The sequence below is a fragment of the Tilletiaria anomala genome (genome assembly GCF_000711695.1).
Source record: "Tilletiaria anomala UBC 951 chromosome Unknown K437scaffold_98, whole genome shotgun sequence".
Lineage (NCBI taxonomy): Eukaryota > Fungi > Basidiomycota > Exobasidiomycetes > Georgefischeriales > Tilletiariaceae > Tilletiaria > Tilletiaria anomala.
Window position 1 is genome coordinate 17,916 of NW_013546924.1, and position 25,550 is coordinate 43,465.

The 25,550-nt window shown below is 56.8% G+C and overlaps 9 protein-coding genes across 9 annotated transcripts; 4 read left to right on the forward strand and 5 right to left on the reverse strand.

The window, feature by feature from the left end:
- Nucleotides 1–52: 52 nt before the first annotated feature.
- On the reverse strand, nucleotides 53–613 carry K437DRAFT_227679 (uncharacterized protein; the record flags this gene model as incomplete). The annotated part of the gene is made up of 2 exons (XM_013385743.1): nucleotides 53–296; nucleotides 495–613. 2 exons carry the CDS (start codon nucleotides 611–613, stop codon nucleotides 53–55), a joined length of 363 nt encoding a protein of 120 aa, XP_013241197.1.
- A 1,426-nt stretch (nucleotides 614–2,039) lies between these two features.
- On the forward strand, nucleotides 2,040–3,168 carry K437DRAFT_258851 (cytochrome-c from the OXPHOS pathway). The gene is made up of 5 exons (XM_013385744.1): nucleotides 2,040–2,300; nucleotides 2,411–2,471; nucleotides 2,568–2,580; nucleotides 2,670–2,687; nucleotides 2,752–3,168. The coding sequence occupies exons 1-5, from the start codon at nucleotides 2,110–2,112 to the stop codon at nucleotides 2,793–2,795; spliced, it is 327 nt and encodes a 108-aa protein (XP_013241198.1). The 5' UTR covers nucleotides 2,040–2,109; the 3' UTR covers nucleotides 2,796–3,168.
- Nucleotides 3,169–3,239: 71 nt separating this feature from the next.
- Nucleotides 3,240–7,944, reverse strand: K437DRAFT_258852 (uncharacterized protein). The gene is made up of 5 exons (XM_013385745.1): nucleotides 5,877–7,944; nucleotides 3,966–5,798; nucleotides 3,874–3,890; nucleotides 3,596–3,804; nucleotides 3,240–3,534 (listed from the first exon to the last, which is right to left on the reverse strand). The coding sequence occupies exons 1-5, from the start codon at nucleotides 7,525–7,527 to the stop codon at nucleotides 3,420–3,422; spliced, it is 3,825 nt and encodes a 1,274-aa protein (XP_013241199.1). The 5' UTR covers nucleotides 7,528–7,944; the 3' UTR covers nucleotides 3,240–3,419.
- Nucleotides 7,945–8,460: 516 nt separating this feature from the next.
- Nucleotides 8,461–10,579, reverse strand: K437DRAFT_194086 (6-phosphogluconate dehydrogenase C-terminal domain-like protein). Its single transcript, XM_013385746.1, has 3 exons — nucleotides 10,028–10,579; nucleotides 8,999–9,925; nucleotides 8,461–8,916 (listed from the first exon to the last, which is right to left on the reverse strand). The coding sequence occupies exons 1-3, from the start codon at nucleotides 10,278–10,280 to the stop codon at nucleotides 8,669–8,671; spliced, it is 1,428 nt and encodes a 475-aa protein (XP_013241200.1). The 5' UTR covers nucleotides 10,281–10,579; the 3' UTR covers nucleotides 8,461–8,668.
- A 45-nt stretch (nucleotides 10,580–10,624) lies between these two features.
- Nucleotides 10,625–12,417, forward strand: K437DRAFT_194134 (NADH-cytochrome b5 reductase 1). The gene is made up of 3 exons (XM_013385747.1): nucleotides 10,625–11,107; nucleotides 11,188–11,269; nucleotides 11,346–12,417. Exons 1-3 carry the CDS (start codon nucleotides 10,879–10,881, stop codon nucleotides 12,019–12,021), a joined length of 987 nt encoding a protein of 328 aa, XP_013241201.1. The 5' UTR covers nucleotides 10,625–10,878; the 3' UTR covers nucleotides 12,022–12,417.
- A 969-nt stretch (nucleotides 12,418–13,386) lies between these two features.
- Nucleotides 13,387–20,638, forward strand: K437DRAFT_258856 (uncharacterized protein). The gene is made up of 6 exons (XM_013385748.1): nucleotides 13,387–14,025; nucleotides 14,211–19,099; nucleotides 19,163–19,580; nucleotides 19,644–19,790; nucleotides 19,854–20,414; nucleotides 20,482–20,638. The coding sequence occupies exons 1-6, from the start codon at nucleotides 13,644–13,646 to the stop codon at nucleotides 20,529–20,531; spliced, it is 6,447 nt and encodes a 2,148-aa protein (XP_013241202.1). The 5' UTR covers nucleotides 13,387–13,643; the 3' UTR covers nucleotides 20,532–20,638.
- A 977-nt stretch (nucleotides 20,639–21,615) lies between these two features.
- K437DRAFT_270143 (uncharacterized protein) lies at nucleotides 21,616–22,056 on the reverse strand (the record flags this gene model as incomplete). The annotated part of the gene is made up of 2 exons (XM_013385749.1): nucleotides 21,616–21,696; nucleotides 21,775–22,056. The coding sequence occupies 2 exons, from the start codon at nucleotides 22,054–22,056 to the stop codon at nucleotides 21,616–21,618; spliced, it is 363 nt and encodes a 120-aa protein (XP_013241203.1).
- Nucleotides 22,057–22,151: 95 nt separating this feature from the next.
- K437DRAFT_264429 (uncharacterized protein) lies at nucleotides 22,152–23,077 on the reverse strand (the record flags this gene model as incomplete). Its single annotated transcript, XM_013385750.1, has 3 exons — nucleotides 22,152–22,371; nucleotides 22,590–22,768; nucleotides 22,835–23,077. The coding sequence occupies 3 exons, from the start codon at nucleotides 23,075–23,077 to the stop codon at nucleotides 22,152–22,154; spliced, it is 642 nt and encodes a 213-aa protein (XP_013241204.1).
- Nucleotides 23,078–23,956: 879 nt separating this feature from the next.
- K437DRAFT_275874 (Formate/glycerate dehydrogenase catalytic domain-like protein) lies at nucleotides 23,957–25,433 on the forward strand. The gene is made up of 2 exons (XM_013385751.1): nucleotides 23,957–24,242; nucleotides 24,330–25,433. Exons 1-2 carry the CDS (start codon nucleotides 24,064–24,066, stop codon nucleotides 25,354–25,356), a joined length of 1,206 nt encoding a protein of 401 aa, XP_013241205.1. The 5' UTR covers nucleotides 23,957–24,063; the 3' UTR covers nucleotides 25,357–25,433.
- The last annotated feature ends 117 nt before the right edge of the window (nucleotides 25,434–25,550 follow it).

The following is a 25,550-nucleotide window of genomic DNA, read 5'->3' on the forward strand; positions in this document are numbered from 1 at the left end:
AATACAGTTGGATGGTTCGTGGTGAGGTGGAGGGATGCCGTCCGCATGTCCCTTAAACGTTCCCACTCTCATTCTCGCTCGCGGGGAACGGAAAAGGGTGATTGTTGCTGCTAGATTGAGCACCACCGCTGGCCTTGTTATCACCGCTTGGGAAAGGGAACGGGTTGAAACACCTTGCTTCGGCAATGAGCGGTTCGAGGTCACGTTCGCGCACAGCGGCGCGGACGCAGGTCTTGTAGTCTTCAAAAAGCGCGGCGCAGGAGTCGTATTTTTTCCGCAATTCCGCCCGGCGCGAACTGAACGACGCAAAGCCATGCGCGGCAGGCGAGGTTGCGTCAGAAGAGAACCAGCCTGATGACTGTGATGCATTGGAAGATGAGGGCGAGTTGGAAGATCCAGAGACAAAGAATGACGAGAAGGACGACGACGAAGAGTCAAGCTTGCTGCTGGGCCCCTTCGAAAAACCAGTGTGACTGGGACTTGATGCACCCGACGCGGCGGGTGGCGCTGTAGCGGCTGGGGCGGCAAGATCTAGGTACTCGTCAAACCACAAGTTGAAGCATTGATCGTACCTGTGCTTAAGTGGTGTGCATTTGGGGTCCATTGATGGCATCTTACCCAGGCCTGCTGAACCGCCTTGGTCATACCGCTGACCAGGATCCGGCGAGGTGGAAGCTGCCGACGCTTGGGATGCCATTTTGCATCATTGAGCGAAAATCTGAAAGATGCATGAGGAAAGAGGCTTGTGCGTTAGCAGGCGTGGTCCGCATTGGATGCGATTCGATTCCGCTGAGTCGCATTTCCCTCTCCCGTCGTTTCCGTCCATATACGTCCCAGACAGCGAGAGATTGCCTCATATAGGAGCGAAAGACATTAGATGGTTGCTATGTTCGCATTGACCTAGTAAGTCTCGATTTGAACTATGCTAAAAGGTTTATCTAATCCTCGGCAATGTCTCGCCCTCTAACCGTATTTCTTCCCCAATGAGCTGTGAGCTCTTATTGTATTCTTCAACTCGAGCTTCTTCCTTTCCGCCCCTCTATTCCTTACTCTGCTGATGCGACACTGATTCTCAAGAGGCTCGGGCAACTCACCACCAACAAGAGCCCGTCACCTTGCTTCCCCTCGAGCGACCGAATGTCTTTCGTGACGCGTGTCACTCACAGCCTAGGCTGTTGCACCTTAGAGGCGGAGGGGAATCATGAAAGGTGATAGGGCGCGCAGACAAGGATCCACAAGTGTGCACAGGGCATATTGTGAGATGTCGAAGATGGGAGTGGTTGGAAGGGGAAAAAGAAAAGTTGAGTGGTGGGCACATGTGGAACTGCGAAGAAAAATGCTGCGTCCAAGCAGAAGAAAATATATTTTTGCGTCACGTGCACATATCCATGCAAAAGATTCCATTGTCTCACATTGCAAATAACCCTAACTTCCCTAAAAAAAACCCCTGACTGGCTCGGCCCTGGCCAATCGGAACGCCCCGGATCTGCCCTTTAGCGGGAAAACATTGCACTCAGGCCCAAAGTTGGGTGGCTACAGTTGCGATTTCGCAGGGATCTATTGGAAATCGGGATGACACGTGTGGGCGTCTATGGGCGTCGCCAGGTCCAATTCAGGGTGAATGAAGTGACATATTCATTTGGATCGCTTTGCGATCGGCAACGTGAAAGAATACTGTCCACATGTAACGATCTGCAACCCATTTGAATCTTGCGAGGCCACCACTTTTCAATCGGGCCTGATGATTGAGTGTACAACCTTCCGCAGTCGGCAGGGCCTGAAGGGCTCTGGTTAATGGTGGTGGAGAGTGATCTTGTCGAACCTGGCCATGTGGTGAAAAAAGGCGCAGCTATGACAACGTTGTCCATTGACGTGTTGGTGGCGTCAAGCCGGTGGCCTCCGATGGTGAAGCGGCTGACAAATTCGCGAGAGCACAACGGCCTGCCGGCTCTGCCCGCCGGGATAGCGTTCCGCTGCTGCTTCTTCTTCCCCAAATAATTTCCCTCATCCAAATCCATCTTCAACTTCTCCCTTCGCCACTGCCCATCACGTATCAAGACCTCTTCATCGCGAATTATTTTAACCTCAAGCCAGCGAGCAGCATTCAAGATGGGTTTTTCTGACGGAGACGTAAAAAAGGGTGCCGGTCTCTTCAAGACCCGCTGTGCCCAGTGCCACACTGTCGAGGCTGGCGGCCCGCACAAGGTCGGCCCCAACCTCCACGGCATCTTCGGCCGCAAAACTGGGCAGGGAGAGGGCTTCTCGTACACTGACGCTAACGTCAAGAAGGGCATCACCTGGTGAGTAGACTGTCGAAGCGTGGGGGGAAATCCGGAGGTTTCCTCGCCGGCTCAAGGAACCTCAGTTCCCCACCTGTTCTGTGATTAACTCTCTCAACTGTTGCTACCAGGAACGAGGACACCCTTTTCGAGTACCTCGAGAACCCAAAGAAGTACATTCCAGGTACCAAGGTCAGTGCAACAACTCGTCAAGTTCCCTGCGCCTCCTGGTCACGGGCTGACCTGGTCTTCACTTTCCCCATCTCTTTCTGACCTTCGGCAACTCAGATGGCATTTGCTGGTCAGTGACCTAACACGCGGCAAGCGAATCAAGTCTCAAACCACTAACATTGCTTTGCTCCTCTTCGATTTTTAACTTTGACTCCGTAGGTCTGAAGAAGGACAAGGGTAAGTACTTTAACCTTTTGTTGAAGGGTGCGAGTTCGGTGCTGACGTCGTATTTCCCGATCAGACCGCAACGACCTTATCACCTGGATGCGGGAGAACACCAAGTAAAGAAGATACTTGACACTTGCTCTGTCTCGTCCCTGCTTTCAACGCTTGCACCCCCAGTGCCATACAATTTTCCAACTCGAAATCCCAGCATCACAGCATAGACGCGTTGGACATCTCGTTCGCTCCTTGTCGCATTAACGAGCGAGCGCATGGTCTGAGGAGGAGTCTTTTCGCAAACAAGGAGAGGGATGTGATACACCCTCACTGCAGTCAACGAAATCAAAAAGCGTAAAGCACGCTGGTGTCCACTCCTGGCTCGTCTTGTCTAATGAATAGAATTCATCTGTAACGCCAATTTTTATCTATAGACTTCTGGAGCCCGACAACACTTGAGCGAGCGTCTTGTACCTTGGATGCACCTCATCCAGAAGAGACTCATTCAACTTTGGGTGGCGCAAACAGAGCACGGATGACGATGTTGGGGACGTGGTGCACTGCAGGGAGTTGAGGAATGCGGATTGTGACATGCGATAATACAAGTATATGTGTTGATGATGAGTTTGAGTGCGGAGAATGGTATGCGGATGTTTGTAAAAGGCGCTGATGCGGAGTCTATGCGGTTGGCCGCTGTACCAGAATGAGTTCGAGTCTGAAGAACCTGATTCCTGTTTGTATTCCGAGTGTTCACCTCGGCAAGGTAGCTCTCCCAATGCCCATGCCGACGCGGACGAGCGTCTCAATCGCCGCATTGGAGTTGTCCAAGAGATCCTCGTCGAGCACGCAGCGTCCCTTCTCGAAGCTGGAGCAGGCAGAGAAGGTCAGACAGCGCACAAACATGCACTGTTGGAGGAGTTACTCACATCAGAACGATTGTGGACCCGCCGAACTTAAAGTAGCCAAGTTCGTCGCCGCGAGCGACGGAGTCACCCACTGCCTTGGTAAGCACGGTGGATCCGACCATCATCGCGCCGACGCAGACAGCAAAAAACCTGCCAAATTGGGGGCTGTGAAACTCGACAACCACCCTGATATTCTCACCATAGACGTCAATGGCGGAGCGGATAGCCATCTATGAAAGATGCGATGGCAGATGTCAGTCTGAATGCATCATCGGTGAAGCATATCTAGCAAGACCCACAGGATTGACAGTATAGTCTGGAGGCGTGAAGAGACAGGGATAGTTTGAGCTGAAAGGACACCACATACAGCCACACACGTGCATCGACTCACATTGACCCTCGATCGGAGTGATCTGATGAACGACGGCATCGGCAGGACAGTGGAAACGATGATAGTCCTGCGGTGCGAGACGGAAGATGCACAATGCGCCATCCTTTAGAGCGTTTACTTTGCCCTTGTACTTGTCCCCTAGCAGCGCTTCTACAGAGAAACCACGGCCCTTGATCCAGATGCGTGTCGCTTCGTTGACGCTCTCGAATGCCATCATGCGGCAGTCTGCGCCGCTGACCAGCCTGGTCGCGTGCGCCGGCTCAGCGATGGGGCGTGCGTCGGGCTTGAGCTTGCGGTAGAAAAATTCATTGAAAGTCTTGAAGCTGTCGAGTGGATCGAAAATCTCTTCGATGTTGAGATTGTGGAACGCGATGAAAGGCGCAATCTCGCGCACCGAGGCTGGGTCGTCGAATTTGACGCCTTGTTTTATCGACATGTTCTTGAGCATCTTCTTGACGCGTGCACTTTCCATGCGGGACTTGGCACCCTGGTACAGCAGCCGGATGCCCAGGCGCACGTACACCTGCATCTTCTCCTCGAGCAGCTCGCCTGATTGCCGGTCCTGCACGATGATGTTGGCGCTGTTGGCACCCAACGCGTAGCTCCCTTGGCTGATCTTGGTCAAGACCTTGGTGTACCACTTCCTGTGCGCTTGATTCGCTGTGACAAAGTTGCGGACGAGCATCGAGTCGACTCGACGCCAGTCTTGCGAGGCGCATACAGCCAGATGCGTGACAATGTCCATTTCGCCTTTGCGATTCAGCCGGCCCATGTGGCACAGCGGGCAAGACTTGAGCTTGATCACCTGCTCCACTTGCCCGCTCTCGACGGACTCCGAAGCGACGTCGGACGCGCTCGACACAGTCCTCACAGGTGTGGCATGTGTGCCAGAAGCAGACGAACCACTTGTCATCGTCGTTGTCATCGACACCACGGACAGGGCTGTGGAGGATATGTCCTTTTCCAACAGTGGTTTGAGCATCGGTGCATTCGTCGTCTTCGTCTCGCTGCACTCGAGCACTGTGCTCGGGACGGGCACGGGCTCATGTGCAAGGCACGTCTCGCTCAGCGTCGGCGCGTCTGACCCGGAGAAGCCCATCGCTCGGAGTTGCCGATCGATCTCCAGCGCTGGTGTGCTTGCGCCACTTTCTGTTTCGCTGGAACGCACACGGCGCTTTTGAGACCAGGGCTTCTTGATTTCCTCCTCGAGAACGAGGATCGCCTCCTCAAAGGACAGCTCATCGCCGTCCTCCGCGCTCTTGCCGTACCTTTGGAACCAGGAGCGGATCGTCATGCTCGAAAGGGTGGAACCAAGACTGTCAAGCATGGTTGTAAGTTCCAGTTCGCTGAGAGACTTGCTGTCGTTCGTATCATACTGCAGCAAGAGGTGTCGCCAGAAACTCTGGCGCAACAGGTCATACGGCGTAAACTTGGCCTTGACGGAGATTTTCGGCGCCTGCTTTCTCCCAAACTTGACATCCTCGTCGTGTTCAGTCCTGTGCAGCGACAGCGTGAATGACTGCATGCCCTGCTCGGCAGTTGTCCAGTCGAGATCAGCAGCATACAGCCCCGTCGCCGGGTCGGGCTTGGGCGCCAGCTCGACCAGTTCGGAGATCTGGAGCTCAGTGCCACCGACAAAGTCGTGCGAGCTCATGCGGTCCCAGTCGTAGATCGCAAACTTGGCCATGAAGCCAGACTCGTGGCGGCGGACGTGGAACAGCAACTTTTCGTCCCAGACAGGGTTCAGGGAGTGTCGAACGACACGCGTGCGGAAGATCTTCTGGCCGAATGAAACGATCGCGAACGGATCCATGTCGAAGCTGATCTTCGTGACTACAAGGAGAGCGTGCAGTCGTCAGTGTAAGGGTGAGGTGGCCCAAGGACGCCTCTTATGTATTGAACTTCACTCACCATTCTTCCAGAGCGGCAAATTGTGCGCGCCTTGCACCTCCATCATGACGATGCCGATAATGTCCATACCCATCTCGGCCTTGAACGCAAACTCTTCCGCAGCCCTTCGCCCGGCGGTCATCTTGCGTCGAGGCTTTTTGGGCTTCCTGACCTTCTGCAGCCGTCCTTTCGTCACACCATCGCCACTGCCGCTGCCTTCTGTACCTGCAGCATCTTGTGAACGCGCCGATTGGAGCGAGGTCGAAGAGCTGCTCCTGCCCATCTTTCCGAAGAGGCGGCGCTTGGTGGGTGCCGGCACGCTGTCGATGGGCGGTGTTGATAAGACGACTGGTTCCTGCGGGGTGGCGAGCGGCCAGATCTGGTCGCTGTCCATCCTGGTCAGGCTCGGCACGCCAGCGATGCTTTGGTAATGCGCGCGATATATGTCTTCGCTCTCCGTTCCGGTGTCCGTTTCGCTGCCGGCGTCATCCCGGAGCGGCCTGCTGCCGCCGTCGCCGCCGTCTTCTTCATCATCAGTGAGCAGGATTTCCTCGTCCTCTTCCGATCCGCTGCTCAAGCCGTCGTCGATGAATGCTTCCGCAGCGGACGCCGTACCGAGCGACTGATCGGCAGGCACGCCACGTACGCCCAGCGCTGCATCGGAGGTGTTGGCGAGGAGCAGCTGGTGATACACGTCGTCGACGTTCGCGTGGGAAGCAGGGGGAGCAGAAGGCGGCAGAAGACCGACCTTGACTATCAGTTCGCCGCTGACCTCTCTGCGGCGCCGATGCGAGACGACGGGGATGGTGATAGGCTTGGCGTGCTCCCACGCAACGCTTCCCACTTCTGTGGTGGCCTCCGAGCCGTCTTCTCCGGGTGAGGCGGTCGCCCAACTTTTGACAGGCAACGAGCACTCGCCGAGGTAGTCGTCTGCGCTGAAGCGGTCCTTGTCCCACAGCACAAACTCGAGGGCGCGGACAACGGCGTGAGATGCCCCGGACGGGTTAAGCACGGCCGAACCGGGCGGCGGCTCGAGATTGGCAGTGTTCACATTTGTAGCAAGTCTGTGCAAATCTGGCTTTGCACGCTGCTGCTCCTGCCTAGATGCAGCGTCTGTGGGGCTGGGCGAGGCGGAGATTGAAGCTTGGGCGCTCGTAGTCGCGGAAGCAGGGGCTACATTCGCCTCAGAGGGATTGTTGTTGTTGTTATTGTTGTTTCGCTTCATGCGCATGGGCTTTGGCGCCTTTCTACCAATGACACGTGCGCCCGCTGCCGCACCCTTTGGAATCTTGCGGGCTGGCTGCAGCAGGTACTTGCTTGCGGCTCCAGAGAGTGAGCGCTTGTACAACGACCTGCCTCCGCCGGGTAATACGCCTTCTTCATTGGTGCCAAGCCATACAGGAGTGACGTCTAGATCAAATGTGGCTTCCTCCGGCTTCCACACCGGGTTGACCGTCTTGGAGATAGCTGGTGTCTGGCGCTTGCTGCTCGATGAGCTGTTGCTAGAAGAAGGCTTGCTCGAGCCCGAGGCTGACGGGGTAAGGTTGACGCCGGGTATGCTGAGCACCACGTACGGGTCCGAGGTCTTGCCATGACGGTCGCGCCCGATGAGGTTGTGTGCTGCGACGATCTGCACCCGCAGCCGTGCGAGCACTTGCTGAGCATCCGCCATGGCGTTCTGCTGTGTACCAGCCGGTCCTGCCTTGGTGTAGCTCAGGACTGCCGGCTGTTATCACCGGCGCTTGCTGGCCTTGGTCAATGGTTCTGGCCCGCGGACCGGTTTGTGCAGATACAGTTCCTTGCAAAGCAAAAGGGAAAGCGAAGAGAAGCGAAAAGAAGAGAGGAACGCAGGTTTGACCATGGGCGTGACCCGCTGTGCCCCATCAAGATGATATGGTTCTTGCTTCAATGCGCGGACCCGCAACAGGAAAAGCTATGGTCATGGCTATGTCGAGTGGCTAAGTGGGGTCTCTGTATGGAAGAACGTAGAGCGAATAAAAAAAATACGTTCGCTGTACAGAAAGAAGCGTCCCCATATCTATGGCAAGCAATACCCATTCTGCTGACCTGGACGGACACAGCGTGCGGCATTCACAGCAAGATGAGCATTGTTGGGACGTTGCCGTGTGGACTCGGGACTCCGAGAGACGATCACTTGAGGTGACCATGCGGCACTGTACTACACTGGTCACACACTCCACACTCGGGCCACCACGATCAAAGCCATGGAAATTGAATGCCGCGGCCATCCCTAACGGTGGGCTTCGACTGCATTATCACCACGGCGCTTCTCATCAGAAGATCCACATGTGGACCCTCTCACTCTCGCTCTTTCCTACTTCCAACTCCCACGGTTACATGGCTCGCTTGGATCTTGGCGACTGGATCAGGACATGAGAAGACATGGCCACGGAACCAAGAAACAACATGCGATGGGGACAATGCAATTGAAATGAGCCGGGGGATATGAATACATGGACTGCGAATCAACAACGCCTTCTCGAATGCGTGTACATACCCTTGGTGTTCCAACATTCAAGACATCTGAACAACCAGGCATGAAGGACAGTACCCAAGGCATCCATGGCGAAAAGCCTGTCTGGTTGCAGGCGCAGATTTTGGCGAGGCAAGCCGGAAGGGAAAGCGCAGGGGGTTGACCTACGTCTCCAGCGCAAAGAATCCCGTCGCGCCCGCCTTGCTCTCAGGTACCGGCGCGCCCGAAGGCCCCAGCGGCATGGACGGCGCGCCTGGCGACTCGAGTGACGTGTACATCCCAGACGTGACTGCACCGCCAGACGGTCCGGCACCCCCCGTCAAGGTACCTGCGGGCGCCGCCTTGTGCTGGCCGCATCGCTGTCTGCTGGACTGGCAGCATCTGTTGTTGCTGCTACCGCCGCCGCCGAAAGAACCACTTGCTTGCTGCGCGCAGCCTCGATGGCGGCCATTTGCGCAGGGCGAAGTGCAGCGACGATAATGTCCAGGTGTGGCGTCTGGACTGAGTGCAACCTCGCGCGTTCCCTCACCGCTTCGAAGATCGGGACGAGTTCCATTGGCCGACCAGCTGTAGTGGGTTCAGGTTCGGGGGAGGTCAGCATGTTTGAGACAAGAGGTGCAATGGACCGAAATGCGCCGTGTTCGCTCACCTTCTAGGTCTAGTAGAATGGAAGGCTTGAAGTTTGGCTGCAGCTCTTGTCTCCCTCTCTTGACCTCGGCAGACTCAGCAGCCAAGGCTGTGCCACTGAGGCTGCCGCTGTCATCAGTACACTCCCGCTGGACAACTGCAGTGGTCGTCGGCGAACTGGGGATCTCCTTCTTCTGTTCAGCGGCATGTTGCGCGCTACGCGGGTCGCCATTCTGCCCCTGCGCTGCTTTTTTATCGCCCGCACGGTGCTGCATCTGCGGTGCCATATTGAGCGTGATGTTGATCGCGTTGTCGACGCTGCTGGCTGGCAGCACGTCCTCACCATATCTGCAGGCGCGGGCGACGTACAGAACTTCGAACATCGTGCGACGCACGACGTCAATGCTGAATGGCAGCGACGCCTCATCGATCAGCTTGGCGAGAGGCTGTCGCGCCAGCACCGCCAGGCCACCCCAACCCGTGTTCCACAACAGCTTGCGCCAGCGCGCAGGCTGGATGTCTGACACGGGCGATGCACCGCCACCGCCTGCACTGTAAATGCGAACAAAGCTTTCAAGCGCGGCTTGCGCATGCTGGATCTCTGTGACCGTATGAAGGGCTGTTGAGTGGACAGTAGGTGTGGCGTGGCTGTTTCCCGAAGGCGGTGTCGGGAAGAGTCCCATCTCGAGCTTCTCTAGCAGGCCGTGTTCGATGCGTCTACCGCCATCAACGAGGTTGCACCCGACCCACGCACAGCAGCTGACGACGCCACAAGCGAGCTTTTCCCGCAGCACGAGCGTCTCGTACACCTCGTCTTCGATGCCGATGCCGTTCTGGATAAGGATCAGCAACGGACCAGCTGAGCCGGAATGTGGCGCCTGCAGAAAAGGCCGTATGGCTTGTGAGAGGGGAGCAAAGTCTGGCGTGCATTTGGACGTGCATAGGATGTCTGCATTGGAGAGAATCGATTTCCAATCGTGTCAGTCATGGTCGTACCGCATGATAGACATCTTTGGCTGTTTCGACTAGTTAGAGGCCGTCTAACACGCACAATCATACACTCGATCCAGCGCCTCTGCTGGAGTACGGATGACTCGATGTGGCTTCCATCCATCCTGATCGCCATACTTGACGCTTCGAATGTCGACGCCGTGCTGCTGGACAGCATCGTAATTGCTTCGGGCGACCGCTGTCACTTGGGCTCCGCCGCGCTCCAGGAGCAGCGAGTAGAGACAGCCCAACGCGCCAAAGCCGATCGTCAGCACCTGCGGTGCCGGCTTGGTGGATGGTACCGAGGAGAGCATGGTAAGATTTGTCGGGGGCTTGTGGGAAAAGCGCGCCGGCTCTGTCTGCCGGAGAAGCAACTGGCGAGGTGGACCCTTTTGACACGATGAGGTCACAACGGGAAGTGGGATCGAGCTCAAGCGAGGACCGTCATCAATACATTCACCATTCCCTCTCGCTGTGCTTTCGGCCGAGATATTCCAGAGGGTGGGGAGTTCTTACTTGCCATTCGGCAGGTTGGGGCTGCAGTCGCTCGGGACTGGAAGTCGGGGCTTCCAACAGCGCAGGCTGAGGGACCCAGGACGAGGCGGATGAGGACGATCTTCTTGTGGACGGGTTGACAGCGACAGCGAGTACCCAGCTAGAGTGCCGCAATTCTTTTCTTTATGACACCTGCAGCATTCTACAATGATTCTATCTTGTTGAACTTAGCTCTTGGACTGTTGCAGTTGCTGATCCAATCCGAAAAGTTACCGTCCTCAACGTGTCAGATCCAGCGGGGAGAAGTGGTCCTCACTTGAACCTGCGGCTGCGGTCAGATCCATTCCTTCCATTTATCCATCCGTCGTCGACCCTGCCGACCTGTACGCAGCGACAGACACAGCACCGACTGCTTGGATGATTTTCGAGCAGCTTGTCCTCGTCTCGTCCATCCTCATCACCTTTCTATCCCTGCTGCTCGCACTCAAACTCGTCGCGCGATCCACGCCTGCCGCTGCCTTTTTCCATCCCCTTAAAGATCTCGACGAAGCGACGAACATCATGTCGGACAACACTCAGATCCTGGCCTTCATCATCGCCATCATCCTTGCCCTCGGCGCCTACCAGCTCATCTTGACTCGTGCGAGTGCGTGTGCTGAGCAATAATCGGTGTCCCGGCTACCAAATCGGACGTCTACGCTGATTTGGTTCGTATCTCCCTTGCAGAGGGAAAGCCCATCCTCGACCCAGCGAACTGGCAGAAGTTCAAGTTACTCGAAAAGAAACAGATCTCGAATAACACTGCATTGTGCATTTCTGAAGCACTCCAGAATATGCCCTTTCGTTATTTTGCTGACGAGGATACTCCCTTTCTGCTGAAATAGGTATCGATTCTGCCTACCGCATCAAGATTCCTACCTGGGTCTTCCCATCGGTCAACACATCTCTGTGCAAGCCGACATCAATGGAAAGAAGGTTGCTCGCAGCTACACGCCGACCTCCTCAGATGACGACCGCGGGTTCTTTGACTTGGTCATCAAGTCGTACCCGCAGGGCAATATATCGCGAGTCTTTGGCGAGCTTAAAGTGGGCCAGTCGCTCGAGTTCAAGGGTCCCAAGGGCCAGATGCGCTACTCTCCCGGTCTCTGTCGCCGTATCGGTATGATTGCAGGCGGTACAGGCATCACGCCGTGCCTGCAAATCATCCGCGCCGCGATGAAGAACCCGGACGACAAGACGCGCATCGACCTGATCTACGCGAACGTCAAGGAGAGCGATATCCTACTCCGTGAGGAGCTCGACCGGGAAGCCAAGGCGCACCCTGACAAGTTCACCGTGCACTACTTTCTCAACGAGCCGCCTGCGGGTTGGCAGGGCGGCACCGGCTTCGTCACCAAGGAGGCCATCAAGGAGAAGCTACCCGCTCCCGCGGACGACATCAAGATCCTCATGTGCGGCCCCCCACCGATGCTCAACGCCATGAAGAAGCACCTCGAGGAGCTCGAGTACAAGAAGCCCAGGACTGTGTCCAAGCTCGAGGACCAGGTGTTCTGCTTCTGAACCATTCTGAGAGGCTGTCTATCGCCAATCTGGACACTTGCATCCACCGTGGCATGCCATGTGAGGGCGTGTCTGCACGCTGACGATGATGGCAGGATAGATGAGCCATGGGTAAGGCGGGCAGGACGGGCGAAGATGGCGAGGGGGATAGCTCAGGGCTGCCAGGTAGCGCGCATCTGGGCCACAATGTGGCGTGACGATGAAGCGCTGAGTGGACATCCACTGTAGCAGTGATATGCAAGCAAGAGACAAACGAGCACAATGAGCCGCTTGGCTAGAACGCGTGTAGAGCCTAGTACTTGTCACACCCAGCTTTGACCTGATACACTGCTTTAGAGCTTTCGAAGCCAACAGAATCAATTCGTAGCTATTCAACTTTGCAATTATGTACGCCAGAAGATACGCTTCTATAAATTGAGTCGGTGGGGCCGTGAGCGCTCTCGATCACGCGAGGGAACGGAAAAGTGACCTTGCATGTCGGCAGATTTTTCGCTCGCAGCTCGCATGTACATGGTATACAGGCGGATAGAGGCAAGTCCACACACCAACGCGTTTCGTGGCCTATGCAGTCATGAATTCATTCCGCTTCACGTGCCGTGAAACCTGAGTCAAGAATGCTGTATTGGCCATGATGAGATAGTACCGCCAGACGAAAGGGGCAAAAGCGTACCACCCGACGAAGAAGACAAAGAGCTTGAGGCTAGCACGAAGCAGGGTTCCTCATGCCTGCGGCGCTGTTCGGCCTTCGCTTTTGCGCACAAATCAAGACTTTGCGGGTGGAGGAAGATCAGTCTAGAGCGTGCTTGCGTGTCGACTGCGTGGGGTGTGGTGGGAGCGGGTGGTGGCGCTGCACCGCATGTTCAACAGCGCTGATTCCTCTTTCTAAAATACAACAAATAATGCCTTATGATTCTGACAGAGTCCCATAGATTCGACGAAGAGAGTTCGACTCGCTGCGGCGGACCATATACACTTGACGAATGCATCCATGTCCCTCATCGAGGGCTTCTGAGGAGTGCACACCATTCCCGCCCTGCAACCACGAACCCTCGATGATGCGGATCAAGCCAACCGGGAATCCTTTATGTCTTTTGTTGCCTTCATCATCCTCCGCGAATGCTAGGGGCATTATTCAACTCTGAAAGTAGTATGTTGCAATGCATGAAGAGAGGCCATCAAGACAAAGAGTCTGCTGGAAAAGAAAGGAACAATTCGTGCAAGCTGCACGTGGGTGCTGGGTAGTTGAGAGGGGCCAACTTTATATTCCCTCGCTGCTGCTCTCGCTCAAAATTATTTCTTTAAAAAAATCATTCGCATCCCCGTACCAGCGTTGTAATCATCACATCTTCGGCTGATTCATGTTTAGGACACTTCAGCACCTCAGCACTCATTAGCATCCCATATATAGGTTCCATCCAACTGGGACAGCTGGCTAGAGCAGCGTACCAGGAACATATTCTTCCTCGTCGCTGCAACAACGCTGATTCGGGCAATAAGTTGCGATTGCGGTCCTAGGCCAAGCGGACTCAGAAGTGCAACTGCTCGAGGTTGGTTGAGCGGGGAAGGCACAGCCCGCCGACTATCGCTCCAACCCCGAGGTCCACATTCGATCCTGGCTCGATATGGCGCCTAACCCTTTCAAATGGCGCTCTGGCGCATCACGCTCCAGCTCGAGCGGCAGCAGCAGCCAGCACCATGCCGGGCGGGGCAACACTGACCAGCTTCAGAGTGGATGGGGTTCGTCCGACCAAGGGTTAATATTCGCTTCGGGGACCACCAACGCGAGCTTTATGGCGAATGGAGAAGGGCCGAGCTCCTCTGGCAGCAAGGGATCTGGAAGAGCGAATGACAGCGGTAATCAAAACGGCGTGGCTGCGGCTGGACGCTGGCCTGCAACGGATGGCTCGACCGGGAATGGTAAAGGCGGAGGGTGGGGATCGGGCCTTGGTCAGGATGCCAGCCCTGCTGAGGGATTGAGTGCACCTGAATTGCCACCCGCTGCCCGTATGTCTATTCTCTGTTCCATAGTCAGAAGCACGTGCTGATGATTCTGCCTTTCACTCGCGCCCAATCACGCGTGGCGATCCGGTGGCCCCTTGTCGATTCAGGGTGAGTCCATTCAAGCCTCAATCCGCTTGAAGCGCTAGCATGATATTGAGCACTAACGATGGAATTCACATTGGCGCGCAGAACATCGCTCATTATGCCCCATCTCAAAAAGCGATTCACGCTGCTGCGTGCTCCAGACGGAACAATGGTCACCGCCGATGCGATGCGCGCACATCTTCGTGCACAACGAGCACGCGCACGTGCCATACCAGGTGCCGTCGGAAGTTCATCTGAGGTATCTTTCGGCGCAGATACACCCGGCGCCGGAGGATCTGGTAGCGCAGGCACCAGTGCGAGCTACTTTTTAACCGAAGAAGAGGAAAATGAGATCATCGACGAACTCGAGCGTCAGACGAGGCTCGAAGCAAGCGCAGGGCCGGGTGGCGTTCATGGAATCATGCTCAATGGCGGCTTTGGTGCTGGAACGGATGGATTTGGTGGGTGGGGTACGCTAGACAGCACTTCCCCAGGCAGGAAACACGTTCCCTTTGGCACAGGAAGCAAAGCAGGATCGAGTTCGGCTACAGCGGGGCTAGACAAGATCTCAGAGGCTCTGGCTCAGCTGAACACAAATTCAGCATCGGCCTTCCCGGATGGCAGCAGCGGCGCAGACGCGTATCCCTCGCCTCCGTCCGCGGACACAGCGTTGTTAGGCTCGCCCGTCACACCCAAGAGCGCCAAAGCGACGCTCTGGGCGTCAAGCGGCGGAGGCAGCGAGCGAGAGGCAGCATACATGCGCAAAGTGGCAAAAGAACGTGCAACGCGCAAGAATGAAGGAGCGGGTAACAGTAGGGTCAGTGGAACTAGCCAGTCGACGAGCAGCTTGAGCGCCACAGGAGGACATGGTGTCTCTCAGCACCGCGGCAGCCGCACGGAGAGTAGCACCACCGCTTCTGCCGCCAACATCGAAGGCGTGGAGGACGTGCCGATGCCAGGTGCATTCTCTTCCCCTTCTGTTTCAGCACCATCGGCTCTTTCAGAACCTCATATCAACGTCGAGGCTCCTCATGACGCGAGCGGGGCGGAGGAAGAATCACATGCGAACGCCGGCATGCTGCCTGGTGACAGCCTGCGAGCGGGGCAGGACCCGCTGGGCCGCAGCCACGCGTCCGGAAGTGGTACCCTGCTTGCCAACCTCTCGCCCGAAGCGTTCAAGCGCGTCAGCACGGCGCTTGAGGAGGTCTTCGGCATGGTAGCGGCGGACGCGGAGCGGAACGCATCCATCGTGGAATTGGTGGAGGAGGATAGTAATCATGGCGGCCAAAGCGAGCAAACACCGCAGTTGGCCCTGCAAATAACTCCCTTCGCTCAATCAGAGGAGGCGACGGAAGCGATCGCAGGTTGCACGCCTATTTCCAGTACCAACTCAGCGGGAGCATCTGGCGGTTCAAGCACGTTCACCTTTCCTCCGAAGTCAAATAGGCCATCTTTGTCCCGCCAACCTCGAGAGGATGGTGTTGACGAGCATGTCATGGAAGAGATGAGCCGTTCCAGCAACAGCCACTTACAAGCAAGGGCATCACACCAACTTACGGAGTCCAGGTCCGTACGCTCAGGCAGATCTACTCGTCACTCGACGGACAGCGTTGGGACCTTTGCTTCGGCGACTTCTGATGCTCCTGCATCGATTTTAGGTAGTGCGACCGGCCTTGGCTTTTCTATCGAGCCGCCTGCTCAGGCTCAGTCTCTCGACATATGTCAGCCCTCGTCGGACAGCTCGCCCACGGCTGTGCTCCATGGTAAGTTAGACCCTGCTGCCATCAGCACTCCAACCAGTGCAGGAGGGCACATGGCGCACTCGGGGAACACTTCCGTCGGCTCCGTTGGCACCGGAAGTGCTGGATTCGGCCATGGCAGAAGGCAGTCTGGTCAAGGTCTCGTGTCCATTGACCCTGCGAATGGAAAGATGCAGCTTGGGCTCGCCAGTCCGACCAGCAACACATTCCCTGCTTTTACCAACAGCGGTAATGGCCCGACTAGTATCCGTGCGTCGGCAATTACTCTTGGAGCCCCTGTCAGTCTGCCATTGAGCGGGGAGGGCGTAGCGCCTCCGACGTTATCTTCCGTTGCGACACACTCCACTATCATCAGCACGCCTGCGACTGACCGATCGGGCTTCATGCAGGACCCTGATCGCTCCTCTTCTGAATACGTCTCACGCGAGACATCGCAGTCGCCTCGCGCAGCATCTATGAATGAGGAGACCCATGCTTCAAATGGAGGAGAGACCCCCATGAGCGTTCACGCGGAGCAAGTGGTTCCTGTGTCTGGCGGGCTTAGACTAGACACATCGTCCGCCGGCAACGCGGCAGCACACACGCCAACTCAACAGACCGTGACGATCACAGAGCATGCTAGGAGTGGAAGCGCAGCAGAATTTAACAGTGTGATCACGGCGAGCGCCATTGCAGCTCGTTCGGCGAGCTACTTTCCATCGCCTCCCGCCTTTGCTTCCAAAGAAGCTTACGCTGACGGCTTTCTACCGCCATCACGCGTGCTGACGAGTCCTACGTCCCCGCCCCAAGGTTTGGCCAATGCAAATGTACTACCGCTGGCACAGCCCAAATCTCCTCTGGCACTGGCGCTGCAAACGAGCACTTTGCATAAAATCGACGGACAGCAGTTCGCTTCGCCCATAAGCGCAGAGGAACCGGGCTCAGGCGGGCTCTTCCCGCTGAGGCCGCAGGATCCAGAACTTGCTCAGCGCTGGCGCGAGACCTATGGTATCAAGGCCGCGGACGCAGCAAGCATGATTAGCGCGGATGAAGAGATCGTAGCAGTCTCTGATGACGAAGCGTACGGCGCGGACGACGATGATGTTTGGGCAAAAGTCGCGAGACATGAGAAAAAGGAGGCGGAGGCAGCGGCGAAGGAAAGGCCAGTCTCTCACATCCCCACTGAAGCAACACAACAGGAACTGGAAGGGGCAGGCCTTACCTACAATGATGTGGTCAATTATCAGAACGATCTTGTCAGGTCAGCAAGCACCAAACGTTCAGGCGCTAAGTCGCCGCCACCGCCGCTTCCTGCCACGCCCGTGCTTGGTGATGCAGTAGATCAAAATCCGGTACCTGCGCTGCCTTCCAGTCAGCCAGTCGCCGCGCCTGGCCTTGCATCTCCATTCGCTGGGGTGGACGCTCCTGCGTTTGCAACGGAAGAAGGGCGCGGAGTGCGACCTCCTTCCACGCAACACTCGGAGAGAACCATGCTCATTGACAGCATGTCCGAGTTTTCCACTCCTTCAGGCCAGCCCGCGGCCTTGACAAACTTCCCCAATCAATCGACACCGCCACAGGATCCGGGAGCGTCGCCCGCGATAGATGCATCCCACGCTGGGCTGAAGCGTCGCATCTCTAGCCGCAGTGGTGTCATGTATGACGTGACTTCCAGTCATCGCCCTTCATCTCCACCTCCTCGGTCGATGTCCCCCATAGGACTCCCTACAATCCGCGACCTTTCCGAGAACGGGTTTAAGCCAATTCCGCCTGTCGTGGATCCACATCGTCAATCAATGTCGCTGTCCCAGGCTCTTGAAGCTGCAATGCTCTCCTCGCCCTCAGCGATGCACCAGTCCCTGCAGAGTGCGCTAGGTATCGATGAAGAGGCGTCTGAGAGCATCAACGAGCCAGCAAACACCAGTGGCTATATGACGTCGCCATCAAAATCGGCCACTAATCTCACGCACAGTCGCTCCTACGATGCGCTAACGCGTGCCCTTTCGCCTGCGTCAGACGATACCCCTGCATCTGATCCTGGGCACCTCAACTCTCCACGAAGCCCTCCGCCTGTAGATATGGAGGATGATATTGCCGCTCAGGCCCGCGCGGCTACGCATGCTCTGAAGGGCCCGGACCACGGGGTTTACATCCCGCCCCGACGTAGCCGACTGCTCTCTCGAAGCAAATCTACGAAGAAGCTCAATAACGCAATTTCTGGTCCACAGCTTATCTCCACGACTCAACGCCTCGATCACGCCACGAGCATTCCTGCAGGTGACCCAAAGCTATCGGTCCGCTCGTCTTCTCAAGAAGAAAAGCAGCGGGTTCAAACCCAACAGGCCATTTCAACCCTTTCGTCAGGTACCAACTACGGCGGGAGCAGCAAGAAGGAGAATGGTCACACGCGTCGCTCGAGCTCTTTTGGTCATCAAGCTGCATCGAATATGTCTCTTGAGCGTGACAATCCTTTTTCAACCCCAACCTCCATGGGTCCAGACCCTTCTCGGCTTATGTGGAGCGCACCTACCCCAACATCATTGGGTGACGCGCCTTCTCGTCAAAGCAGCCTAGGCCGATGGATGTCAAAGCTTAGTGCCAGAAGCCGAAAGATATCGGAGTCCAACTTAGCTTTCAAGATCGATCCATTCCCTGCGTCTGACACGCCCCCGATGCCATCTGATCGAAGCAAGCCAGTAGTCACACCCATCACAAGCCTTGCCGAGGCGTTCCCCTCGAGTGCTCCACAGGGCGGTATTACCATGGCTATTCCAGGAACGACAGCACTGCGTGGCGAGAGCCTTGCTTCTGCTTCTCCTGCGTCCGTTCCGACAACGCCTCAACTTGCGATCGCAACCTGTACCGACGCCTCCAGGTTGTCACCGCCCCGGTCGAGCAGTTTGCACGGAAACCAACAGGGCCAGGCGCTACATCCCTTGTCCGATCATCAGGAGACGTTGCCTGTGCCACCCCTGCCAACGACAGGCAAAGGTAGAGCTTTGTCCACAGCATCACAGACCATGGAACCCTCTTCAGCGACCGGCGAGTCTCTTATGGATGACGTTAGCTTTGATTATGATGCGGCTGCTGCCGCACGCTGGCACTCAGAAGCAGCTTTGAGCGTTGGTAGCTCTCTGCCAACATCGAATGTTGATTTGTCGCACAGCAAGCGCAAGTCTGCGAGAGATACAATCGTTCGAAGGACCCTCATTATTCCCTCAGCCCCCATGGAATTGTTGGATGACAAGCGCAAGGTGAGGCATTTTTTTTCCTTTTCTAAGAGAAATAGTCTACTCAAAGCTCTTTCCTACCGCCAGTCTGCGATGTCACTGAGCGCCGGAACGCGTAAATCTAGAAAGGCGGAGAACTTTGTTTCTCCCGCAGCAACCACCAAGAGTGCATCGCCGACGCCGTACGAGCGTGACCAACATCAGCCTTACACTTTGTTGACTGGCAAAAAGTCACTGCAGGATAGACCGCCAACCCCGCCTGGGCCTGCGGGCGTGGGAGGTGCTCATCGGCGCAAGCCTTCGGCAGATATCCCGGCCGAGTCACCCATGCCTTCCGTCCCACCATTTGTATCTGCAATGGGCTTTAGTGTTCCTAAGAAGAGCATGGACAGCTTGCGGCCATTCGACCTGCTGAAATCAAGCAAAGCGGGGAGGCGTGTCAGCGCTGCAACCAGCGCCGGCGCCCACAGCGGCTACGCTGGCAGCTTGTATGACATGTATCTCGGTAAGCTCATGTGGATTGACTAGAGCGCTTTCCTTAGGCTGACAGTCGCTCACGCACTTGCAGATGATGATGATGAAGATCGATTCAGTGCCACGTCGCAAGAAGTGCCTCCGATTCCTGCAGAATATCAGTCTCGCAGCCCCATACGTGACATTTCGCGAAGTCACATTGAGGTCACCCAGCGCGCTGATGGTAGCGTTGTCTGGCAAGGTGAGACGCGATCATTCCGGCTGGCCCACTCGTACATTGTACTGAACCTTGTCCTACTTGCAGTCATCGCTGGCCTTGCTGACAGGAGCAGCACGTACAGTGACGGCCTTCCGGGCACGCACAGCCGCTCCAGCATTGCGTCGCCAATGCGCGACTCGTTTATCCAAGATCCCGGGGAACTGCTATCCCATGCTCAACGTGAGGATACAAGAAATTTCCTCGCAACCCATCGGCAGCACAAGAAGCTTCCGTCGCTGGATGCCGACAACCTGGCACTACCAGTCTCGCAGGATCGATCACTACCAAACACGCCTACAGAGCGCCCTGAATCTGCTTTGGAACCCGTTGCTGCCCCGCAGACCCCGCCTCAGAAGCAGAAGCACCTTGGCTTTGAGATGGCGACACCGCAGAAGGAAGGCGCCGAGACGCGGATCATCTACACGAGCGACTCGGACCTTGCTGTCATGCTCGAAAGCCTGGCGCGCGGGAATGACTCGGCCAAATTTGAGATTCGCAGGCCTGACAGCCACTATGCGGGCGCGGTGGCTGACAAGGGCGCGTCACCTTCGGATCAGCTTGAAGCAGAACAGCATGCGCAGCGCTTGATGCGCGTAGAAGCAGAGAGTGAGTGGCGCTGCCGAGCGTCGTCATGGATGCATATCGCAAAGCTGATCGCCATTCTACTCGACAGTCTATTCCCTTTTGGCCGCCAACCCCAATGCCGAAGAGGGCCACGCATGAACTGGACTAGGGATTGTAGATTCAAAATGAAAGATTGTGAGGACCGTTATTCTGTCCGAACCTGTATTATTCTCGTATGTATTCGCATCGCACCGTGTTCGCAGACGAAATTTGGAGTCTGACGCGAGTCTCGCAGCTTGGCTCTGTGAAATCATCTTTTCGATTTCATAATACAGTTGGTACTGCTCTAGCGATTCGGGGCTGAAGATGCTCTGGGAGCACTATCCTCAGCGCCATAGCCCTTCATCCGAAGTCTTCATACTCACTACTCGGCTAGAATGCCATGATTCCGTTGGCGGTCGTTTTGATGGCCGGCTCCTGCTTCTTGAGATTCACTGTTGGGGGCATGGCCTCTATCTGGAACCTGTGCACAGGCACGTGACACGCCGAGTAAGCCGCGCGAATCGACGAGACGATCATGGGTTTGTGCTAGGTGAGCTGGGGGTACGCAGCTTTGAGCTTGATGAACAATAAGACTTTCTCCTTTTATGCGGGTGATCGTAAGTTTTAAACGTGGCACATGGTAGAGATGCGGCGAAGCATGCAACGGATCCAAGTGCGAAGAAAGCATCCGTACCCGGAGGGGACCGACGCACATCAGACAGAGCTGGACCTACATTGTTGGCATAGCCCGGTCGCCCCTGGCCGATGCATATGTGCTTGTCGACAAAGACCATATTTTCAACGACCTGGTACACATCGCCTCTTACAAAGCGGATCCTGTCGATCGGTAGAAAGGGCCGAATGATGCCAGCGTACGTTCTTAGTCTAAAGCGTGGCGCCACGCTCGGCAGTTAGCGATACGTACGTACCCAGAAGGAATGAGACCATTGTCGCTGCGTCCGCTCTGCGCGTACGCGTTTGTCACCAGATCCCTACGGATAAAGTCGCCTTGAATCCAGACGCGGCGTTCCAGTCTGCTGTCCCAGCGTCTGTAATAGCCTCATGTATTTTTTGTGCAGCTCCTCCACACGGGCGGCGGGAGCGCAGGACTTCAAAGGTTGGTTGTGAAAGGCCTGCTTTGGATGGGAGGAACGAGGGCGAATGTCATCCACTATTTGGCGCTCCTGGCCCCCGTCCGCCATTATGGGTTGATTTGCACGATGGCCAGCCCCCCGCTGTCCATGGTGTCGTCGATGTCTCCTCCAATCGTGTTATCCAGAACCTAGCGTCGAGCGCGAGCACCTTAACCCCGAGCAGGTTGCCATGCACGGCGACGGCCGGGCTAGAGCCGGCGATGCACCTGGCGAGGTTTCGTGCCGCCAGTGACGTGACCGAGCCGCACGGAGGGGTTGGGGGTGTGTGACGAGTAGATGAAGCGCGCGTTGGAAGGCGACAGAGATGCATTGGTCGTCTTGACGATGTGCAGATTGCGGATCCGGAAAGCGTCGCGCCACGCCGTGCCGCGCGGCACCGCGGCAGCGGCTGCTTCGACCTTGGACAGCCAGCGGGGTAAGCAGCCAATTTGTGCAACAGCGAGCCCGACATCTGGTTGGTGCGGGTCGCTGGGGCACCGAGCAAGCATGGCAGGCGCAGCCCGTCCGGCCACGATGGCGATCCGTCGAGCAGCATCACTGACCCGCCGGTGAGCAGCGTTGCGACCTGTATATTGTACGTGATTCAGTTGCGCGTCGTGATCTGCGCGGAACCCTCGCCGGACTGGACACGCTCGATGAAGAGTTTGCTGTTCTCTTGCACGAGCAGCAGGCTTCTGTGCGTGGGCGTGATGCACTTGGGCTCCGACATCGTCTGCGAGGGGAACACGATGCTCGCCGGCGTGCGGAAGGGCAGCGGCGTGTTGGGCGGCACAGGAGGGTCCAAGGAGGCGAGACACTGTTCGCTTCGATAAGTTCTTCCAATGTTCGGCTGCGAATGCGTCAATCGGTGAGAGGATTTAGACAGTTGTTGGCTCAGACTCGCGGGCGACTGACATCTGACCCCCTGACCCCCTGTGCGGATTATTCGGTCCGCCCGACAAGTTCATTGCAAATGCGCACGACCTCAAAGCTGTGCCGATGGTAAAGCGTGGCGCCATGCTAGAGCCGCTCGCATACCTACGCGACACCCTGGCAGAGCTGGATGGCTTTGCCCGCGTATTCCACGCGCTCGTCCATTAAGACCAGGCGACGGTGCATCTGGTCGAGACGGCCGTAGGTCAACTCGTGCCCCGCGTCGGTCGCCAGGCCGGAGAAAAAGGCGCCGACAGCGAGGAAGATGACGAGGGACACACTACTTTTCTACGAGACATGCACGATACAGTCTTCGGAACCTATGTCCTTTAGGCGCGGCTCGCCCCACGTCACCACGGTCATCGTTGCGTTGCGGTGCGAGTTGGGGTGCGGGTGCCGCCCGATGGCGGCGTCGGCGGTGCCATAGTCCTCCAGGAACCTTAGCAGCGACTCGGCGCCCGGAGGATACATGGTGCGCTGCGCGCTCGGCTCACAGGCGGTGCTGTTGCCGGAGTAGAGGGGGAAGAGGATGTTTTCGGCGTAGTTGAGCTTCGTGCCGGGGAAACCAAGCTGGCAAGTCGATACCCTGCTGCTCATGGCTCATTTGGCTTGAGCACAGCACTTGGTCGGGAGTGGTTCTGTATCCCGGCAAAGTTGAAGAAGGTCGGGTAGAAATGGAGGTTGTTCTCGAATAACTACTTTTGTAGCTGTTGGCACGGTTCTGCACGGGACATTCCTGCGCGCAATATGCACAGGCAGTTCCCGCTAGCACTTGGCAACATATATATATATATATATACCAACCTATACAAGTTCAGCTGGTACTTGCGGTTGATGAGACGCCCGAGTTTCTCTACCGGGCTCTGCGAGGCGGTCTGGCTAGGGCGACCACAGCCTCGGCACGACGGAGTCCGCGGGTGGTGGTGGGTCGGGGGGCAGCACGACTCTTCGACCAACGGACAGCGCGCGTCTCGTCTCCACGATCTGCCCCGGTGGAACTTTCTGCTGAGAAGGCAAACCGGTGGAGCGGACAATTTGGGAGCGTTGAACGTCAAGCTGAAGTGAGGTCTCTGTGAGCACATGGTAGATATAGATATACTGATTACAATATATACTGTTGAGTGATGTGTAGTCTGTAGTCTGTGCCTTGCCTTGCTCGCTAATTGCCAGCCGGCAGTCCCGGCAACGTGTAGAATGTTCGCAACCCTATTCCTACTTTTTCCTTCTCTGTGGCCTTGAATGCCCCCCCCCCGGGGTTCAGACTCAGCCAAGCGGTGAGTGAATGTTTATGGTTCCGCCTTCTGGCGCGTCTCACTGTGGCTGTGTGAATGTGAGTCACCCATTTCTGCACACCTGTATAGCGCACAGTCAGTCAGTTTGTCGGCCGGTCTATCGACAGCTCAGCTTCCAATCGGAGGATGGAGGGAATGATATGCTTGCTTCTTCATCACCTACTTGCACCTACCTCCTCTTCTAGTCACAGCAATCAACCAAGGAAGGAAGGAAGAAAGGAACGACTGCACCGGCCTCTCAGGAAGCTGAAATCAAGCATCAGGACCGAACGTCGCAAGAGCAGGACAAACATGGCTTCCCAACCCGCGCTGCATGCCAAGCAGCCAATCTACCTCCGCTGTGAGATGAAGCCGCACGAGCACCGCGCAGCGCTGACCCCCACAACAGCCAAGACCCTTATCGAGCACGGCTGGGACGTTACCGTCGAGCGCGACCCACAGCGGATTTTTGCGGACGAAGAGTATGAAAAGTGAGTCCGTCGCCGATAGAGACCACCATCTGTTCTCCCCAGCCTTTGCATTCAAACGCTCAAGTGCCACCGCGTCGCTCCTTCCAGGGTCGGCTGCAAACTCTCGCCGCACAACACATGGGACCAGGTGCCGCCGCACATCCCGATCATTGGGCTGAAGGAGCTGCCAGCGCCCGGTCCGCCACTGCCGCACACGCACATCCAGTTCGCACACTGCTTCAAGAAGCAAGCCGGCTGGGTCGACGTTCTGTCGCGCTTCAGGCAGGGCGGTGGAAAACTGTACGACCTCGAGTTCCTCGAGGACGCCAACGGTAGGCGTGTTGCCGCCTTCGGCTGGCACGCCGGGTTTGCCGGCGCGGCGCTCGGCCTGCTTGCGCTCGCCGAGCAGCTCGAGAGCGGCGGGCAGAAGCGCCTCGGCAAGCAGGTTCGCTACCCGAACGAGGGTGAGCTGGTCAAGTACGCGCGCGAGCGCATCGAGGTCATCCGCAAGCACAAAAAGGATGGAAAGGTCAAGGCACTCGTCGTCGGCGCGCTCGGGCGGTGCGGACGCGGCGCGATCGACTTCTTCGAAAAGGCCGGCCTGGCCAGTGACGACATTGTCCGCTGGGACATGCAGGAGACCGCTGCCAAGAGCGGGCCCTACCAAGAGATGCTCGACGTCGACATCTTCCTCAACGCCATCTACCTCAACACGAAGATCCCCGCGTTCCTCACCAAGGACTTTATCGAGTCGGCCGGTGCCGAGCGCCGCCTTGGCGTTGTCGTCGACGTCAGTTGCGATACAACGAACCCGAACAACCCGCTGCCGATCTACGACATCAACACGACCTTTGATGAGCCCACCGTCGACGTCCCCCTCTCCGGCGCGGACGCAGCACAGAACCCGCTGACGGTCGTTTCGATCGACCACCTACCGACGCTCCTGCCGCGCGAAGCGTCCGAGGGCTTCTCCAGTGACCTTCTCCCCTCATTGCTGCAGCTCCCGTACGTCACCGGCGTCGCCGCCGCCGGAAAGGTCGCGGAGAGCCATGTGGAAGGCAAGGGTGCCGTCTGGAAGCGCGCCGAGGATCTGTTCAGGAAGCACCTTGCCGAGGCGGAGAAGGAGGGCGCGTGAGAGCCGCAAGACGCAGTGTGATCCGCATCCCCGCACGGAAGCTATTGACAAAAAGAAATTAATATTCCATTGCACATATCGTCGTGACGCGAGATCTGCACGCACAGGGCGTTGCAAAAAAAGGACTTGAGAATTTGATACATAGAATGGGAGGGTGCAATCGGCCCTTTCGACCTTCTACATCGGCACTTTTC

Excerpts from the sequence above, each read along its gene's own strand:
- K437DRAFT_258852 (XM_013385745.1), bottom strand. The coding sequence starts at position 7,527 with ATGGCGGATGCTCAGCAAGTGCTCGCACGGCTGCGGGTGCAGATCGTC. Across the intron at positions 5,799-5,876 it reads TTTGCCGCTCTGGAAGAATG|TCACGAAGATCAGCTTCGAC; the intron begins GTGAGTGAAGTT and ends CTCTCCTTGTAG. Across the intron at positions 3,535-3,595 it reads GGGTCCACAATCGTTCTGAT|CTTCGAGAAGGGACGCTGCG; the intron begins GTGAGTAACTCC and ends TGCCTGCTCCAG.
- K437DRAFT_258856 (XM_013385748.1), top strand. The coding sequence starts at position 13,644 with ATGGCGCCTAACCCTTTCAAATGGCGCTCTGGCGCATCACGCTCCAGC. Across the intron at positions 19,100-19,162 it reads TGTTGGATGACAAGCGCAAG|TCTGCGATGTCACTGAGCGC; the intron begins GTGAGGCATTTT and ends TCCTACCGCCAG. Across the intron at positions 20,415-20,481 it reads GATGCGCGTAGAAGCAGAGA|TCTATTCCCTTTTGGCCGCC; the intron begins GTGAGTGGCGCT and ends TCTACTCGACAG.
- K437DRAFT_194086 (XM_013385746.1), bottom strand. The coding sequence starts at position 10,280 with ATGCTCTCCTCGGTACCATCCACCAAGCCGGCACCGCAGGTGCTGACG. Across the intron at positions 9,926-10,027 it reads GCTGGATCGAGTGTATGATT|ACATCCTATGCACGTCCAAA; the intron begins GTGCGTGTTAGA and ends TCTCCAATGCAG. Across the intron at positions 8,917-8,998 it reads CATTCTACTAGACCTAGAAG|CTGGTCGGCCAATGGAACTC; the intron begins GTGAGCGAACAC and ends AACCCACTACAG.
- K437DRAFT_258851 (XM_013385744.1), top strand. The coding sequence starts at position 2,110 with ATGGGTTTTTCTGACGGAGACGTAAAAAAGGGTGCCGGTCTCTTCAAG. Across the intron at positions 2,301-2,410 it reads GTCAAGAAGGGCATCACCTG|GAACGAGGACACCCTTTTCG; the intron begins GTGAGTAGACTG and ends TGTTGCTACCAG.
- K437DRAFT_194134 (XM_013385747.1), top strand. The coding sequence starts at position 10,879 with ATGATTTTCGAGCAGCTTGTCCTCGTCTCGTCCATCCTCATCACCTTT. Across the intron at positions 11,108-11,187 it reads GCTCATCTTGACTCGTGCGA|AGGGAAAGCCCATCCTCGAC; the intron begins GTGCGTGTGCTG and ends TCTCCCTTGCAG. Across the intron at positions 11,270-11,345 it reads ATCTCGAATAACACTGCATT|GTATCGATTCTGCCTACCGC; the intron begins GTGCATTTCTGA and ends CTGCTGAAATAG.
- K437DRAFT_275874 (XM_013385751.1), top strand. The coding sequence starts at position 24,064 with ATGGCTTCCCAACCCGCGCTGCATGCCAAGCAGCCAATCTACCTCCGC. Across the intron at positions 24,243-24,329 it reads GCGGACGAAGAGTATGAAAA|GGTCGGCTGCAAACTCTCGC; the intron begins GTGAGTCCGTCG and ends CGCTCCTTCCAG.